Here is a 14390-nt window from a genome sequence, read left to right on the forward strand (position 1 = left end):
CTTGTGTTTTTGATATCACATACTTTAGACAAGTAACAGTTTCCCAGTGTTTAGTAATGACTACAGAGCCAATACATTAAAGCCTGGGAGACGGGGGCCTTTTAAAGCACGGTCCCCCCCCCCCACGCTTTACTTCTTCATGGTGACTGCTCAGAATGACCCAAAAACGCCCAAAAACGCAAAACAACAACCCTAAAACATCTATTTCACCACAAACTAACACCACAATACCTTAGAAAAAATCCTTCATACACAATTCCTCAAATATTAATCAAATTTAAAAATTCAACTGCACCCCAATGCATCATGGGAAAGCCTATGTCACAGTGTCACATGACACTGTGTGGGTCAGTGTGTGTTCCTATTTTATATATTAAAAAGTACACAGTAAATACACAGCCAATGCCAAAAAGGAGCTAAAATAACTCACTAAAGAGCTCATGACAAACAAGTGATTGAAAGTAGGATGATTTTGTAAAATAAGTAAACTTTTGTAAAAGAGATTAAAAAGTGAAAAAAAATAAATTCGACTTATTTCCCTGAAGACCCAGTTTTTCCCATTAGATTTCCCTTGTGTTTTTGATATCACATACTTTAGACAAGTAGCAGTTTCCCAGTGTTTAGTAATGACTACAGAGCCAATACATTAGAGCCTGGGAGACGGGGGCCTTTTAAAGCACGGTCCCAGCACGCTTTACTTCTTCATGGTGACTGCTCAGAATGACCCAAAAACGTCTAAAAACGCAAAACAACAACCCTAAAACATCTATTTCACCACAATATCTTAGAAAAAATCCTTCATACACAATTCGCTAGTTGCATAAGACGACGCTGCCTGTTTCCGGTCTACGACTGGTAGGCGGAGTCATTTCCGCTTTTCGGCGCCGGTCAGCAGACAGTATGGCTTTCTACACGCGATCTCTCCAGGACTTACCAAAAATCACTATAAATGACGTTCAGCGCATCGTGCAAGCTTCCACAGCAGCACCCAGGAGTAAGAGAGAGAAGAGAGAATAAGAGAGAGTAAGAGAGAATTGTCGATGTACGTCTCAAGTTACATCGACAATTACGAAGGTAACTGTATTTATCTAGAGAACTAGCAAACTAACTCACTAGCTCAGTAGGCTAGCTAGCTAACTTATCTCCCTTATGTTTACTTATGTTAATCAACGGACAATTTGCTTTTTTGGAGATACCGTTGTTGCATGACAAGTATCCGTTGGAGAACTTAACGAATGTTAATCAGTGTGAGTGTGTTGGTGATAACATTGTATTGTCCCCAGTATCAAATAAAAATCCAGGAACAGGGAGAGTGAGCGTCCGAGCTACCTGCCATAGGTCTATGAGGAAGCATGAGAAACCTCACAACCTCAGAGTAGGGTGGAAGATAGTTCAGTTGTTTGTCAGTTCCAAGGCAGTTCTTTTAATTTATGTTCCTGGGGGGTTTATGTGGCTATATAACTCTAACAATTTCTGAAAAAAAAAAAAACCTATCTGAATGGAATCTAAATTATTCTAATTCATTTGACATCACGCACCCCAACCCTTCTGAATGTTATAAATACATACATAGATACATACATACATACATACATACATATGTAACAGAGTTAGAATTACCAGATAATATAATTAATGAGTTTCACCAAAATTGCTCTACTATTATAAAAATGGGTAAAAAAAGTCTAAAAAGTTCATTTTTTTGTGAAAGTTTATATTTTTGTAAAAAAGGTTAAATATATTTTTGGGAGCTTTTCATTTCTTGCTTTGACGTCCCTGCAGGCTGTGTCCCTCTGCTGCTGCCGTACCTCCATCAGACGAGTGAGAGCTCTGAGATGGATGGTTCGTAGCTGCTGCAGTTTCTCTCTAAATTATATATTTTCTAATCTTTATCTAGTTAAAAACTTTAAAAACACTGTTCTATAACTTTATAAAAATATCTAGTGCTCTATTTATTATTAAGTTTTGATAAGAAATGTTAACTTTATCGAGTTTAGTCTAGACATGTGCTCCGCACGTGCGGGCCGCATTATATAACTCATGTCTCTAAAGTAAAATGTGAATTAAGCTAATCCCTTTTTATCTTATTTTACTTTCTACAACCTCAGTGTGCTATACCTGCAGCCGTTCATTGCAAGACGTGAAGGATTATTTGATTTAATCTGTTTCAGGTATGTTGCTCCCTAGACTTTCCCTCCAAAGATGTTCTTTAAATATTTCTAAATATGTTATTAATTAATTAATTTTTCTAATGCTGTTGTGCTATAAGATAAAAAAAATGCTTTCCTCTGTAAATTTTTGAATATGTTTTTATGAGAAAAACAAGCTATACGATCACGTACATGTTATGTTAAAATACTGTTTTAAAAAGAGAACACTCAGACGAGTGAGAGCTCTGAGATGGATGTGTGCTATACCTGCAGCCGTTCATTGCAAGACGTGAAGGATTATTTGATTTAATCTGTTTCAGAATAAACAGAGTGGAAAGCAGCACTGGTCTGAGACTCATTTACTGACCAAACAGTGGTCGTTACACATACATGAATACATAAATAAATAAATGTTGATAAGGATACTTGGAGAGTAGGTAGCCTTCATGAAAACCCCAGAAACTGTTGTGGCGGCTGTTCTTTGCCGCATGTTTGGTTCCATGTATGGGATTGCTGTTCAATATTCAGTTGTATAAACTGTGTTTCAACTTCGTTTTGAATAAATTCAGACACTAAAACAGTATTCCAAATATACTGTTTATTGTAAGTTAGGTTTAAACCACTAGATATTATATACACTCAAAACAATTTGAACAGCAGTTCTGTTTATGTTATAACAGATGAGGTATTATTGTCTGCTATGATGGTATCTCAACACTATTTTCCTTTTAACAGATTGTCTTTGATGACTCCTCCCCTGTGCAGCTGATTCTAGCTGAGTGTTCATGTGTGGCTGGAACAGCACTTTGTAACCATAACGTTGCACTGCTGTACCAGACTGCACATTACTCTCAGTTGAATCTTGCTGCTGTTCCCCCAGTCCTGAGCTGTACAGAGACAGAACAATGCTGGCACAAGCCAAGAGTTATGGTAAGTATATGAGAACCATAACAAGAAAACATGTTTTACAGAATACTCACTGACAGTGTTACCAAGTACTTTTTAAAATCATTTTAATAGGGTGTGAAGCCAGGTCGGGTCAGTGACATGGTTGTGATGTCTACCAAGCCAAAGCAGAGAACTGTTGCTAGAGGTGTAAGGTAAGTATTTACTCTGTAACACAGTCAAGTCACAATATTATGGACACCTCCATGGTTCAACACCCATTGTTGCATTTCAACTGATCATATAGGACACTGTGTAGTTGTATAATTCCATACTGTGGTCATTCTGTTTCTCTGCATACTTTATTGTCCTCCTCGTGCTGGCATGAAGGCACAGTAACAAAACTAACAAATTATAGATGCTCTATGGTGGTCCTGTGGTGATTCGGAATATTGAAGAACAGGGTGAAAGAAGTATACTAAAGTATGCAAAGAAACAATACAGGACTACAGCCTGTAATTATAGAACTACAAAAGTTTTCCTATATGATCAGTGGAGCTGAAAAAATAAACAATAAGTTTACAAGGAGGTGGCCATAATATTGTCACTTGAATGTGTAAAAATTAGTATATAAAATAGTCTTTACGATTTCAATTATTCTAATTTAAAATATCAACTGATATTTTAAACAGGAGTACACTTTACAAAGCTGTGCGGGGGGAGTTGCCAGATCCTGATGTCCTTAAAGTGGCTGAGGCTTATAAGGATTTCCCAGCGGACATTGCACCATTGATCACCACCATGGCTATCAGTGCTGATGTCCCACTGGTTGACTCAGCATTTGGTCCAGTGCAAGAAGGCAGTCCAATTTCCTACCAGCATCCAGTACCTGTGAGCCGAACGATCCTTTACCACCAGGATGCCCCTCCACCACCACCTCTACCTGTAGATGGTTACAGTTTGGAGCCTACTACCTGCCAGTTTGTTTGCAGTCTCCAACAGCAGCTACATCTGCAGTCACTGCAAACTACTTTGGATATGGCAAGGAAGGTAGAGGCTGCTACAAGGGACCAAAGTGCCTCTGTAGAGTGGCATAAAGTCAGGAGGAACAGAGTAACATCTTCCCACTTCAAAGACATTTGCCATGTCCGTGGTCAGAGTTCAGCAGAACATCTTGCTGAGAGAATACGAAGGGGTGTGGCTCAAACAGCTTTAATGAAGAGAGGACTGGCATTAGAGCGTGACGCCATTCAGGAGTATTGCCGGGTAAAGAACACCAATTACTCGCCTTGTGGCTTTGTGATCCACCCAGATGCTCCGTGGTTAGGGTCATCTCCTGACGGGGTTGTTTTTGACCCAACTGAAAACCCACCCTTTGGCCTGCTGGAAGTCAAATGCCCAAATGCCAAAAGCTACGTTGACTGTAAATAAATGAGGTTGCAGAATGACACCATGAAGTTAAAACAGCAGCACAGCTACTACTGGCAAGTTCAAGGTCAGCTCCTGATTACAGGTATGCAGTGGTGTGACTTTGTAGTGTTTGCAGAGGAGGACATGGTGATCCAGAGGATCTACAAAGATGCAGAAGTTGCTACCATCATCAGGGAGAAGGGTGATTTCTTTTTTTTTTACGTTTACATGGCAGTTTGTTTGAAGGATTAGGCTTACTATATATATATATATATATATATATATATATATATATATATATATATATTATTATTTTTTATATTTGTTATACCCTGTGTCTAGACCCTCTGTAAGTTATAAATGTGTATACTGGCATCGGGAGATATATAGTTGTTTACTATATATTATATCCTTAGTTTCAAACAGTTCAGTGTGTGATGATTAACCCAGAAGTTCTATGTTGGTGCAAGAGAAAAAAAAACAACTATAAAATTGCTTGTTTATATTTTATATGCATTTATATTACATTAGTATTCAAACTGTAAAATATTTGTGTTCCCTCTTTGTGTTCCCTCCCATCAACATTCAGAACTGGCTCTGGACTCTTATGGGTCAATTTTTTTATTATTAAATAAGCTTGTAAATATGCCTTAAACTTTTCATGTGACCAACAGTAAAGAATTTCATAAAAGAAAAACTGGCCCATTGCCTTTGTTATTGGAAATAAAATACATGAAACATAGTATTGTTGTTGAATTTGATTTTATTTATTAAAATATAACAGTTTGGCATGTTTCCCAGTGTCGCTCCAATTTTTTAAAGAGGATCCTTTAATTATAAAAATAACACAATCTGTTTTTTTTTGTTTTGTTTTTTTAACAGTACTTGCAATCATACGAACAAATTTGAAATTAAACACAAATGTCACAACTTTTAACAAAGAAATTAAAAAGTAAATCTGATTGCAGCTTTAACATTACTGTGGTATGAAAGTACTTCTATTCCACTGGTGTGCGTGTATGTGTTTTGACCTACTGTACAGTATTAGAATTAGAGTACAGTATTAGAGTTTATTCATTTGCCTGCCCACGCTTTCACCAGTGGCCCGTTTTGGTAGTTTACCAGGAAGCATGCCACACTAAACAATTGATCAATGCTTCCACACACTGACAATGGTATGACTTTGTCAAAGAGCTTGTTTTCTTTAACCCTTCGGATACACCTCTCGACATGAACACGCAAGCGGGCAATGGACTGGGTCTGCTGTACATCCTCTCTACACATTTGGCTCCTGTTTGAAAGAAAGGCAGGTCGGTAGACCTTGCATGGAAAAAGGTTGTCAACGAGAAAACCCTTGTCCACCATAATAGCTGTGTCAGCAGTGAGGAGTTTGGTGATTCCAGACAGTTTAAAGATTTCCCGGTCGCTCAAAGAGCCTGCATACAATGCAGACACAAAGGTGATGGGACCGTGGGGTGCAATGCCAATCATGGCCTTGAATGTGGTGTGGGATTTGTATGTTGAGAATACCTCACTCTGCAAAACAAGCGAGGAGGGAGTTTGGCAAAAAATTTCTGTGCAGTCAAGCACTACTTGTGTGTCAGGAAATGCTGAAAATTCGGGTGGCAAGTGAGCCTTCACTTCTTCTTTTGGAATCCACAAGCGAACAGATCCAAGTAGATGGTACAGAAAGTGTGTCCATGTTGCAATAATTCTGCTGGCTGTGGTGCGGTGAATACCAAAGCGGTTGGCAAGATCCCTGAGAGGTAGGCCCACAGACAGGTGCATCAGAAACAGCAGCAGTTCATCTATTGGTGCGAGTTTCTGTGAAAGGAAAAGTTAAAATTTTCAGTGGGCAGTTTTTTAGGTACACTGTGCATAGTTAGACTCATTTGCTCTGTACACACAGAGTGTTCTATTTTAAGCGTTTATTTCTTTTATTGGGTATGTGCATGTGTGAGAACTGCAGCGCACTTCAGTTGTTCTACAGGTAAAACATCTGAAGTGCACTGCAGTTACTGTGTGTGTGAGTGAGTGAGTGAGTGAGAGAGAGAGAAATAACTGCAGCGCTCTTCAGTTGTTCTATAGGTAAAACATCTGAAGTGCATATTTTGAACTTATTTGTGATCTTGAATACATAACTTACTGTTGATCTTTGTTGAGTTGGCTCACTGACATTGGCAGAGGCAGCACAGGAACTGGTGATCCGGACCATCCTGGTTTTCACTGCAGGCTCCACCAGGTGCCAAAAGGCCTGGAGATGCTTGTATGATGCAAATCTAAAAATAAAATGATAATCACTGTTAACTGTACTGTACATTACTGTGAATAATGAACAAGACATGACAATACATCCACACATACGTTCTTATTAAGCTGGATACATATATAAATAGAACTGACAAATTTTATTAAAAAAAAACATGGACCAACCTTGTGTAAAAACGAATGTCTTCGTCTGATCCTGCAAGACGATGAAGCCCAAAATGGCTCTGCAGCTGTAAGGTTTCAAGACGGTGTTCAAGTTCTTGTACTCTTCTCCTTAGAGCCTCGTTCTCGTCTGATAAAGCATCTGTCACTGCTGATGTCGTTGGAGTAACGCAGTAATCATGATCTTGCGCTAACTGCACGTCCATCTCCGAGTCGGAGTCAGGCGCTGCTATGGCCGGGGAAGGGCATCTCGGCCGGCGTTTCCACACGTTAAGCCTCGGCGCGGGTATACTAAAACTGTTCCAGGCAAAAAGACAAGGCACCGCTCCTCTGTTGAGCTTTCTCTTTCCCCCCGCTGTCACAGCGAAATCACCCGTTTTGAAATGCCTGCTACAAACGCGAGTACAAGCAACAGGACTGAAGTTTTCCCTGCGGATCTTTATTAGCCACTGAGCTCGGACTTCTGGATCCGCTGGAAATCGGTGAAAGCTAATCTCCGAGTTGTACCTTGAAGAATTAGCACACAGAGGCACACAACAATGTAGAGAGGTCCTCTTCTCTTGACGCTGGTAGGTCAATCGTTTCTCCTTAACTTTAAAAACACTCATGGTCGCTTTCACTCTGTACTCCTGCCGGCAGTTCTCCCCACAACAACTCCAACCGGAAACTAGTATACCTACCACTCGCTACCTGGAAGTTAGGTGGCGCCATCTTGTGCACAGAGCAAATTCCTCAAATATTAATCAAATTTAAAAATTCAACTGCACCCCAATGCATCATGGGAAAGCCTATGTCACAGTGTCACATGACACTGTGTGGGTCAGTGTGTGTTCCTAGTTTATATATTAAAAAGTACACAGTAAATACACAGCCAATGCCAAAAAGGAGCTAAAATAACTCACTAAAGAGCTCATGACAAACAAGTGATTGAAAGTAGGATGATTTTGTAAAATAAGTAAACTTTTGTAAAAGAGATTAAAAAGTGAAAAAAATAATAATAAATAAATACAACTTATTTCCCTGAAGACCCAGTTTTTCCCATTAGATTTCCCTTGTGTTTTTGATATCACATACTTTAGACAAGTAGCAGTTTCCCAGTGTTTAGTAATGACTACAGAGCCAATACATTAGAGCCTCGGAGACGGGGGCCTTTTAAAGCACGGTTCCAGCACGCTTTACTTCTTCATGGTGACTGCTCAGAATTACCCAAAAACACCCAAAAACGCAAAAAAAAAAAAAAAATTTTGGACCAAAAAAAACTTCGAAAAATTTTGGGACCAAAAAAATTTTGACCCAAAAAAAACTTCGAAAAATTTTGGGACCAAAAAAAAAATTCGAAAAATTTTGACCCAAAAAAAACTTCTAAAAATTTTCGGACCAAAAAATTTTGGACCAAAAAAATTTTGACCCAAAAAAAACTTCGAAAAATTTTGGGACCAAAAAAATTCTGGACCAAAAAAAAAATTCGAAAAATTTTGACCCAAAAAAAACTTCTAAAAATTTTCGGACCAAAAATATTTTGGACCAAAAAAAACTGCTGGACCAAAAAAAAATTCTCCCAAAAAAGACTTCGAAAAATTTTGGAACAAAAAAATTTTGGACCAAAAAAAACTTCGACAAATTTTCAGATTAAAAAAAATTTTGACCTAAAAAAACTTCGAAAAATTTTCGGACCAAAAAATTTTGTCTAAAAAAATACTTCGAAAGATTTTCGGACCAAAAATATTTGGACCAAAAAAAACTTCGAAAAATTTTGGACCAAAAAAATTTTGGAGAAAAAAAACTTCGAAAAATTTTGGGACCAAAAAAATTTTGACCCAAAAAAAACTTCGAAAAATTTTGGGACCAAAAAAGATTTTGACCAAAAAAAAAACTTTGAAACATTTTGGGACCAAAAAAATTTTGACCCAAAAAAAACTTCGAAAAATTTTGGGACCAAAAAAATTTTGACCCAAAAAAAACTTCGAAAAATTTTGGGACCAAAAAAGATTTTGACCAAAAAAAAAACTTTGAAACATTTTGGGACCAAAAAAATTTTGACCCAAAAAAAACTTCGAAAAATTTTGGGACCAAAAAAATTTTGACCCAAAAAAAACTTCGAAAAATTTTGGGACCAAAAAAATTTTGGACCAAAAAAACTTCGAAAAATTTTGGACCAAAATAAACTTGAAAAAATTTTGGGACCAAAAAAATTCTGGACCAAAAAAAAATTCGAAAACTTTTCACCCAAAAAAAACTTCGAAAAATTTTCAGACCAAAAAAATTTTGACTAAAAAAAAACTTCGAAAGATTTTCGTACCAAAACAATTTTGGACCAAAAAAAACTTAGAAAATTTTTGGGACCAAAAAAATTTGGACCCAAAAAAAACTTCGAAAAATTTTGGGACCAAAAAAATTTTGACCCAAAAAAAAACTTCGAAAAATTTTTGGACCAAAAAAATTTTGGAGAAAAAAAACTTCTAAAAATTTTGGGACCAAAAAAATTCTGGACCAAAAAAAACTTCGAAAAATTTTGGGACCAAAAAAATTTTGACCCAAAAAAAACTTCGAAAAATTTTGGGACCAAAAAAGATTTTGACCCAAAAAAAACTTCGAAAAATTTTGGGACCAAAAAAATTTTGGACCAAAAAAACTTCGAAAAATTTTGGACCAAAAAAAACTTGAAAAAATTTTGGGACCAAAAAAATTCTGGACCAAAAAAAAATTCGAAAAATTTTCACCCAAAAAAAACTTCGAAAAATTTTCGGACCAAAAAAATTTTGACCAAAAAAAAACTTCGAAAGATTTTCGTACCAAAACAATTTTGGACCAAAAAAAACTTCGAAAAATTTTGGGACCAAAAAAGATTTTGACCAAAAAAAAAAACTTTGAAACATTTTGGGACCAAAAAATTTTTGACCCAAAAAAAACTTCGAAAAATTTTGGGACCAAAAAAATTTTGGACCAAAAAAACTTCGAAAAATTTTGGACCAAAAAAAACTTGAAAAAATTTTGGGACCAAAAAAATTCTGGACCAAAAAAAACTTCGAAAAATTTTCACCCAAAAAAAACTTCGAAAAATTTTCGGACCAAAAAAATTTTGACTAAAAAAAAACTTCGAAAGATTTTCGTACCAAAACAATTTTGGACCAAAAAAAACTTAGAAAATTTTTGGGACCAAAAAAAATTTGGACCCAAAAAAAACTTCGAAAAATTTTGGGACCAAAAAAATTTTGACCCAAAAAAAACTTCGAAAAATTTTGGGACCAAAAATATTTGGACCAAAAAAAACTTCGAAAAATTTTGGACCAAAAAAATTTTGGAGAAAAAAAACTTCGAAAAATTTTGGGACCAAAAAAATTCTGGACCAAAAAAAACTTCGAAAAATTTTGGGACCAAAAAAATTTTGACCCAAAAAAAACTTCGAAAAATTTTGGGACCAAAAAAGATTTTGACCAAAAAAAAAACTTCGAAACATTTTGGGACCAAAAAAATTTTGACCCAAAAAAAACTTCGAAAAATTTTGGGACCAAAAAAATTTTGGACCAAAAAAACTTCGAAAAATTTTGGACCAAAAAAAACTTGAAAAAATTTTGGGACCAAAAAAATTCTGGACCAAAAAAAAATTCGAAAAATTTTCACCCAAAAAAAACTTCGAAAAATTTTCGGACCAAAAAAATTTTGACTAAAAAAAAACTTCGAAAGATTTTCGTACCAAAAAAATTTTGACCCAAAAAAAACTTCGAAAAATTTTGGGACCAAAAAAATTTTGACCCAAAAAAAAAACTTCGAAAAATTTTGGGACCAAAAAAATTTTGGACCAAAAAATTTCGAAAAATTTTCAGATCAAAAAAAATTTTACCCAAAAAAAACTTCGAAAAATTTTCGGACCAAAAAAATTTTGGGACCAAAAAAATTTTGGGACCAAAAAAATTCTGGACCAAAAAAAAATTAGAAAAATTTTCACCCAAAAAAAACTTCGAAAAATTTTCGGACCAAAAAATTTTGGACAAAAAAAAACTTCGAAAAATTTTCGGACCAAAAAAATTTTGACAAAAAAAAAACTTCGAAAGATTTTCGTACCAAAACGATTTTGGACCAAAAAAAACGTAGAAAATTTTTGGGACCAAAAAAATTTGGACCCAAAAAAAACTTCGAAAAATTTTTGGACCAAAAAAATTTTGACTAAAAAAAAACTTCGATAGATTTTCGTACCAAAACAATTTTGGACCAAAAAAAACTTAGAAAATTTTTGGGACCAAAAAAATTTTGACCCAAAAAAAACTTCGAAAAATTTTGGGACCAAAAAAATTTTGACCCAAAAAAAAACTTCGAAAAATTTTGGGACCAAAAAAATTTTGGACCAAAAAATTTCGAAAAATTTTCAGATCAAAAAAAATTTTACCCAAAAAAAACTTCGAAAAATTTTGGGACCAAAAAAATTTTGGGACCAAAAAAATTCTGGACCAAAAAAAAATTAGAAAAATTTTCACCCAAAAAAAACTTCGAAAAATTTTCGGACCAAAAAATTTTGGACAAAAAAAAACTTCGAAAAATTTTCGGACCAAAAAAATTTTGACAAAAAAAAAAACTTCGAAAGATTTTCGTACCAAAACAATTTTGGACCAAAAAAAACGTAGAAAATTTTTGGGACCAAAAAAATTTGGACCCAAAAAAAACTTCGAAAAATTTTGGGACCAAAAAAATTTCGAAAAATTTTCGGATCAAAAAAAATTTCACCCAAAATAAACTTCGAAAAATATTCAGACCAAAAAAATTTTGGACCAAAAAAACTTGAAAAAATTTTGGGACCAAAAAAATTCTGGACCAAAAAAAAATTCGAAAAATTTTCACCCGCCAAGATGCATGAAAACAGCGATTAAAATCCAGGTTTTTTTCACCAAATATTGATTTCTGAACTCTTAAAACTTTATAAATATGAACTTGTTTTCATTGCATTATTCGAGGTCTGAAAGTTCTGCATCTTTTTTTGTTATTTCAGCCATTTCTCATTTTCTGCAAATAAATGCTCCAAATGACAATTTTTTATTTGGAATTTGGGAGAAGTATTGTCCGTAGTTCATAGAATAAAACAATAATGTTCACTTTACATATACCTATAAATTGCAAAATCATAGAAACTGATTTAGAAACTGAAGTGGTCTCATTTTTTCCAGAGCTGTATATATATCACTTTGTCCAGTGACATAATACATGTTCTGTTTTTAACAGAATTTCCTAATTTTTATATTTTGTTTTTAAATGTGTATATTTTTTCAAACATTTACAAACACATATTTTAAACAGTGGCCCTGATAGTAAAATAATATAACTTTTCTAAATTAATATTTGTTCAGTTTTTTTTTACCTATGTAATCATATGTTTTTACACAATATTTATCAGTAAATTTACAGGAAAATATCATTTTTTTATACTGACTACATGTAAAACAACAAATTTTCCAGGTAATGAAACTGCACCTTTTTTCCGGAAGGATTTGTTTTACAGTGTGCATGTATATTCCTGTAGTTATTTTCAACATAGAACATAGAAAATAGCAACATAGAACTACTCCTTTTATGGATTCCTGCTCTGATGTTCAATAAAAATACATTTTTAAACCTTTTAAGGGTGATGATGGAAAAAACATTGTTGAATTTGATGAAATCTTTAGAAAAAAAAGCACATTTTATCATAAGAAGTCCAAATTCACCATTTTATTTATGGAATCATGGAAAATGAAGACAGGAGGGAAAAAAAGATTCATTATAATCATGCATTTATAAATCTTCTGGTAAAGTGAGGCTGCATTCTGCAAGATTGTAAAATACAGTGGTATGAAAAAGTTTGGGCACCCCTGATACTTTTCATGATTTTCCTTATTAAATCATTGGATGTTTGGAAGAGCAATTTCAGTTAAAGTTGTATTTTATTTTAGAAGTGAAATAACGTTTATAGGATTTACAGAAAGTGTGCAATAATTCTTTAAACAAAATTAGGCAGGTGCATAAATGTGGGCACCCTTTTCTATTGATTTGAATACCTTTAGCACTAATTATTGGAACACAAAATTTGTTTGGTAAGCTTACTGACCCTTGACCTACATATACAGGTGGGTCCAATTGTAAGAAAGGGTTAATGTGGCCAATTACAAGTTTTTCTCCTCTTGCTATTTTTTCTGAAGAGTGACAACATGGGAGCCTCAAAACACTACTCCTGAAAACAAGACCTGAAAACAAAGATTGTATATATGAATAATAATTTACCACAATCAAACACACGTGATGGCTCATGTCTCCATCAACACTCCATCTATAGTTACCATGACATGCAAATCAGCAATCATTTTACAGTTCTCCTCTGAAGCCGACTGAGCCTTTTTACTAATTGTGAAAATCTGTTTTTAATTCTAGATTGTGCATGTATCTGTCTGTTTGTCTGTCTGCCTGTCTCTCTCCCTCCTGCTCACTTTCACACTTCCACAGGTGTCAGCTCCTCCGTCGATGCCTCTGGGACTGCCTCCTCTGTCTCAGGCAGAGCTGTATCCATGGCTGTGGTCTCAGGTCCAGGTGTAACAACAGGTGTTGTTGGGGGCATGGCCTCAACTGATTCCACCTCTCCAGCAGGCAGTTTCAAAATGACAGAGTCTGGGTAAGACAGAATTAGTAAGGAACCTGCATTGTGCAAATGTATAATTAATTTTTTCATTCAAGACAAAAAAAATAACATTTCTCAGTTTTTAACCTTTTAAAAACACCAGCTGACCTTATAATGAATCTACATTTAATCCCAAATAGACCAACACAAATGATGGACAAATACATTAATAGATTTTTTTTTGTATATTATTTTATATAATGTTTTTCCCCCATTTTCTCCCCAATTTACACAGCCAATAACCCAACCCACTCATTAGGACTCCCCCTATTACTAGTGATGCCCCAACACCAGGAGGGTAAAGACCAGCACATGTCTCCTCCGATAGCCTGCTGGACCACTTGGAGCTTAATTTGAAAACTTTCCATAAATTAGTGTTAGAAAGATGATACCTACGGGCCATGCTCTATATCTGTGTATTTGAGAATACATGAATACATCAGAAAGAAATCACGTTTCACCTTTCCTCCTCGTCACTTTCTTCTTTTCCTTCTTCTTGGCTTTTTCTTCGGGAGTGAAGCTCGGTGAGGTGGGAGAGAGAGGTGGAGTGGAGGTGGCTGAGGCTGGATGTTTAGGTTTGACAGGGGTTGAGGGTTTAGATAAAAGAGCAGTGGGAAGAGATGATGAGGGTCCAATCACCACATTGCCATCTGCATCAGCAAGGTATGAAACCACACCCAGATCACCCATGTTCTCCGTCACCTCCAACTGGCAAGGCAAAGACAAATCAATATTACTTCTTTTTGTTTTTAGTTTAATACTGCTTTGACTCTTTGTGCATTACTTAGTACAAATGTCATTGTGTTAATTTACTCACCTAGATCCACATTATGCGTAATTTGTTTTGAGATGCCCCCTACAGTTGTGGAGTGTAATTT

At 35.2% G+C, this 14390-nt stretch overlaps 4 protein-coding genes across 10 annotated transcripts in view; 1 reads left to right on the forward strand and 3 right to left on the reverse strand.

The window, feature by feature from the left end:
- The first annotated feature begins 1045 nt into the window (after nucleotides 1-1045).
- LOC125780462 (uncharacterized) lies at nucleotides 1046-5188 on the forward strand. The gene is made up of 4 exons (XM_049483071.1): nucleotides 1046-1074; nucleotides 2886-3080; nucleotides 3171-3250; nucleotides 3728-5188. The coding sequence occupies exons 2-4, from the start codon at nucleotides 3078-3080 to the stop codon at nucleotides 4464-4466; spliced, it is 822 nt and encodes a 273-aa protein (XP_049339028.1). The 5' UTR covers nucleotides 1046-1074; nucleotides 2886-3077; the 3' UTR covers nucleotides 4467-5188.
- A 113-nt stretch (nucleotides 5189-5301) lies between these two features.
- Nucleotides 5302-6792, reverse strand: LOC125804005 (uncharacterized). Its single transcript, XM_049483070.1, has 2 exons — nucleotides 6592-6792; nucleotides 5302-6269 (listed from the first exon to the last, which is right to left on the reverse strand). The coding sequence occupies exons 1-2, from the start codon at nucleotides 6787-6789 to the stop codon at nucleotides 5520-5522; spliced, it is 948 nt and encodes a 315-aa protein (XP_049339027.1). The 5' UTR covers nucleotides 6790-6792; the 3' UTR covers nucleotides 5302-5519.
- A 64-nt stretch (nucleotides 6793-6856) lies between these two features.
- On the reverse strand, nucleotides 6857-7483 carry LOC125804020 (THAP domain-containing protein 2-like). Its single transcript, XM_049483122.1, has one exon. The coding sequence runs from the start codon at nucleotides 7481-7483 to the stop codon at nucleotides 6857-6859; it is 627 nt and encodes a 208-aa protein (XP_049339079.1).
- Nucleotides 7484-12557: 5074 nt separating this feature from the next.
- Nucleotides 12558-14390, reverse strand: part of myom1b (myomesin 1b) — a 58967-nt gene continuing 57134 nt past the window's right edge. For all 7 annotated transcript variants that reach the window (XM_022677631.2, XM_022677629.2, XM_022677633.2 and 4 more), the window contains 2 exons: nucleotides 13974-14220; nucleotides 12558-13502 (listed from right to left, as the gene is read on the reverse strand). In XM_022677631.2, the coding sequence (XP_022533352.2) occupies nucleotides 13327-13502; nucleotides 13974-14220 (423 nt within the window). In that variant the 3' untranslated portion in view covers nucleotides 12558-13326. The remainder of the gene's footprint in view (nucleotides 13503-13973; nucleotides 14221-14390) is intronic.

Source organism: Astyanax mexicanus, chromosome 8 (assembly GCF_023375975.1).
Source record: "Astyanax mexicanus isolate ESR-SI-001 chromosome 8, AstMex3_surface, whole genome shotgun sequence".
NCBI classification, from domain to species: domain Eukaryota; kingdom Metazoa; phylum Chordata; class Actinopteri; order Characiformes; family Acestrorhamphidae; genus Astyanax; species Astyanax mexicanus.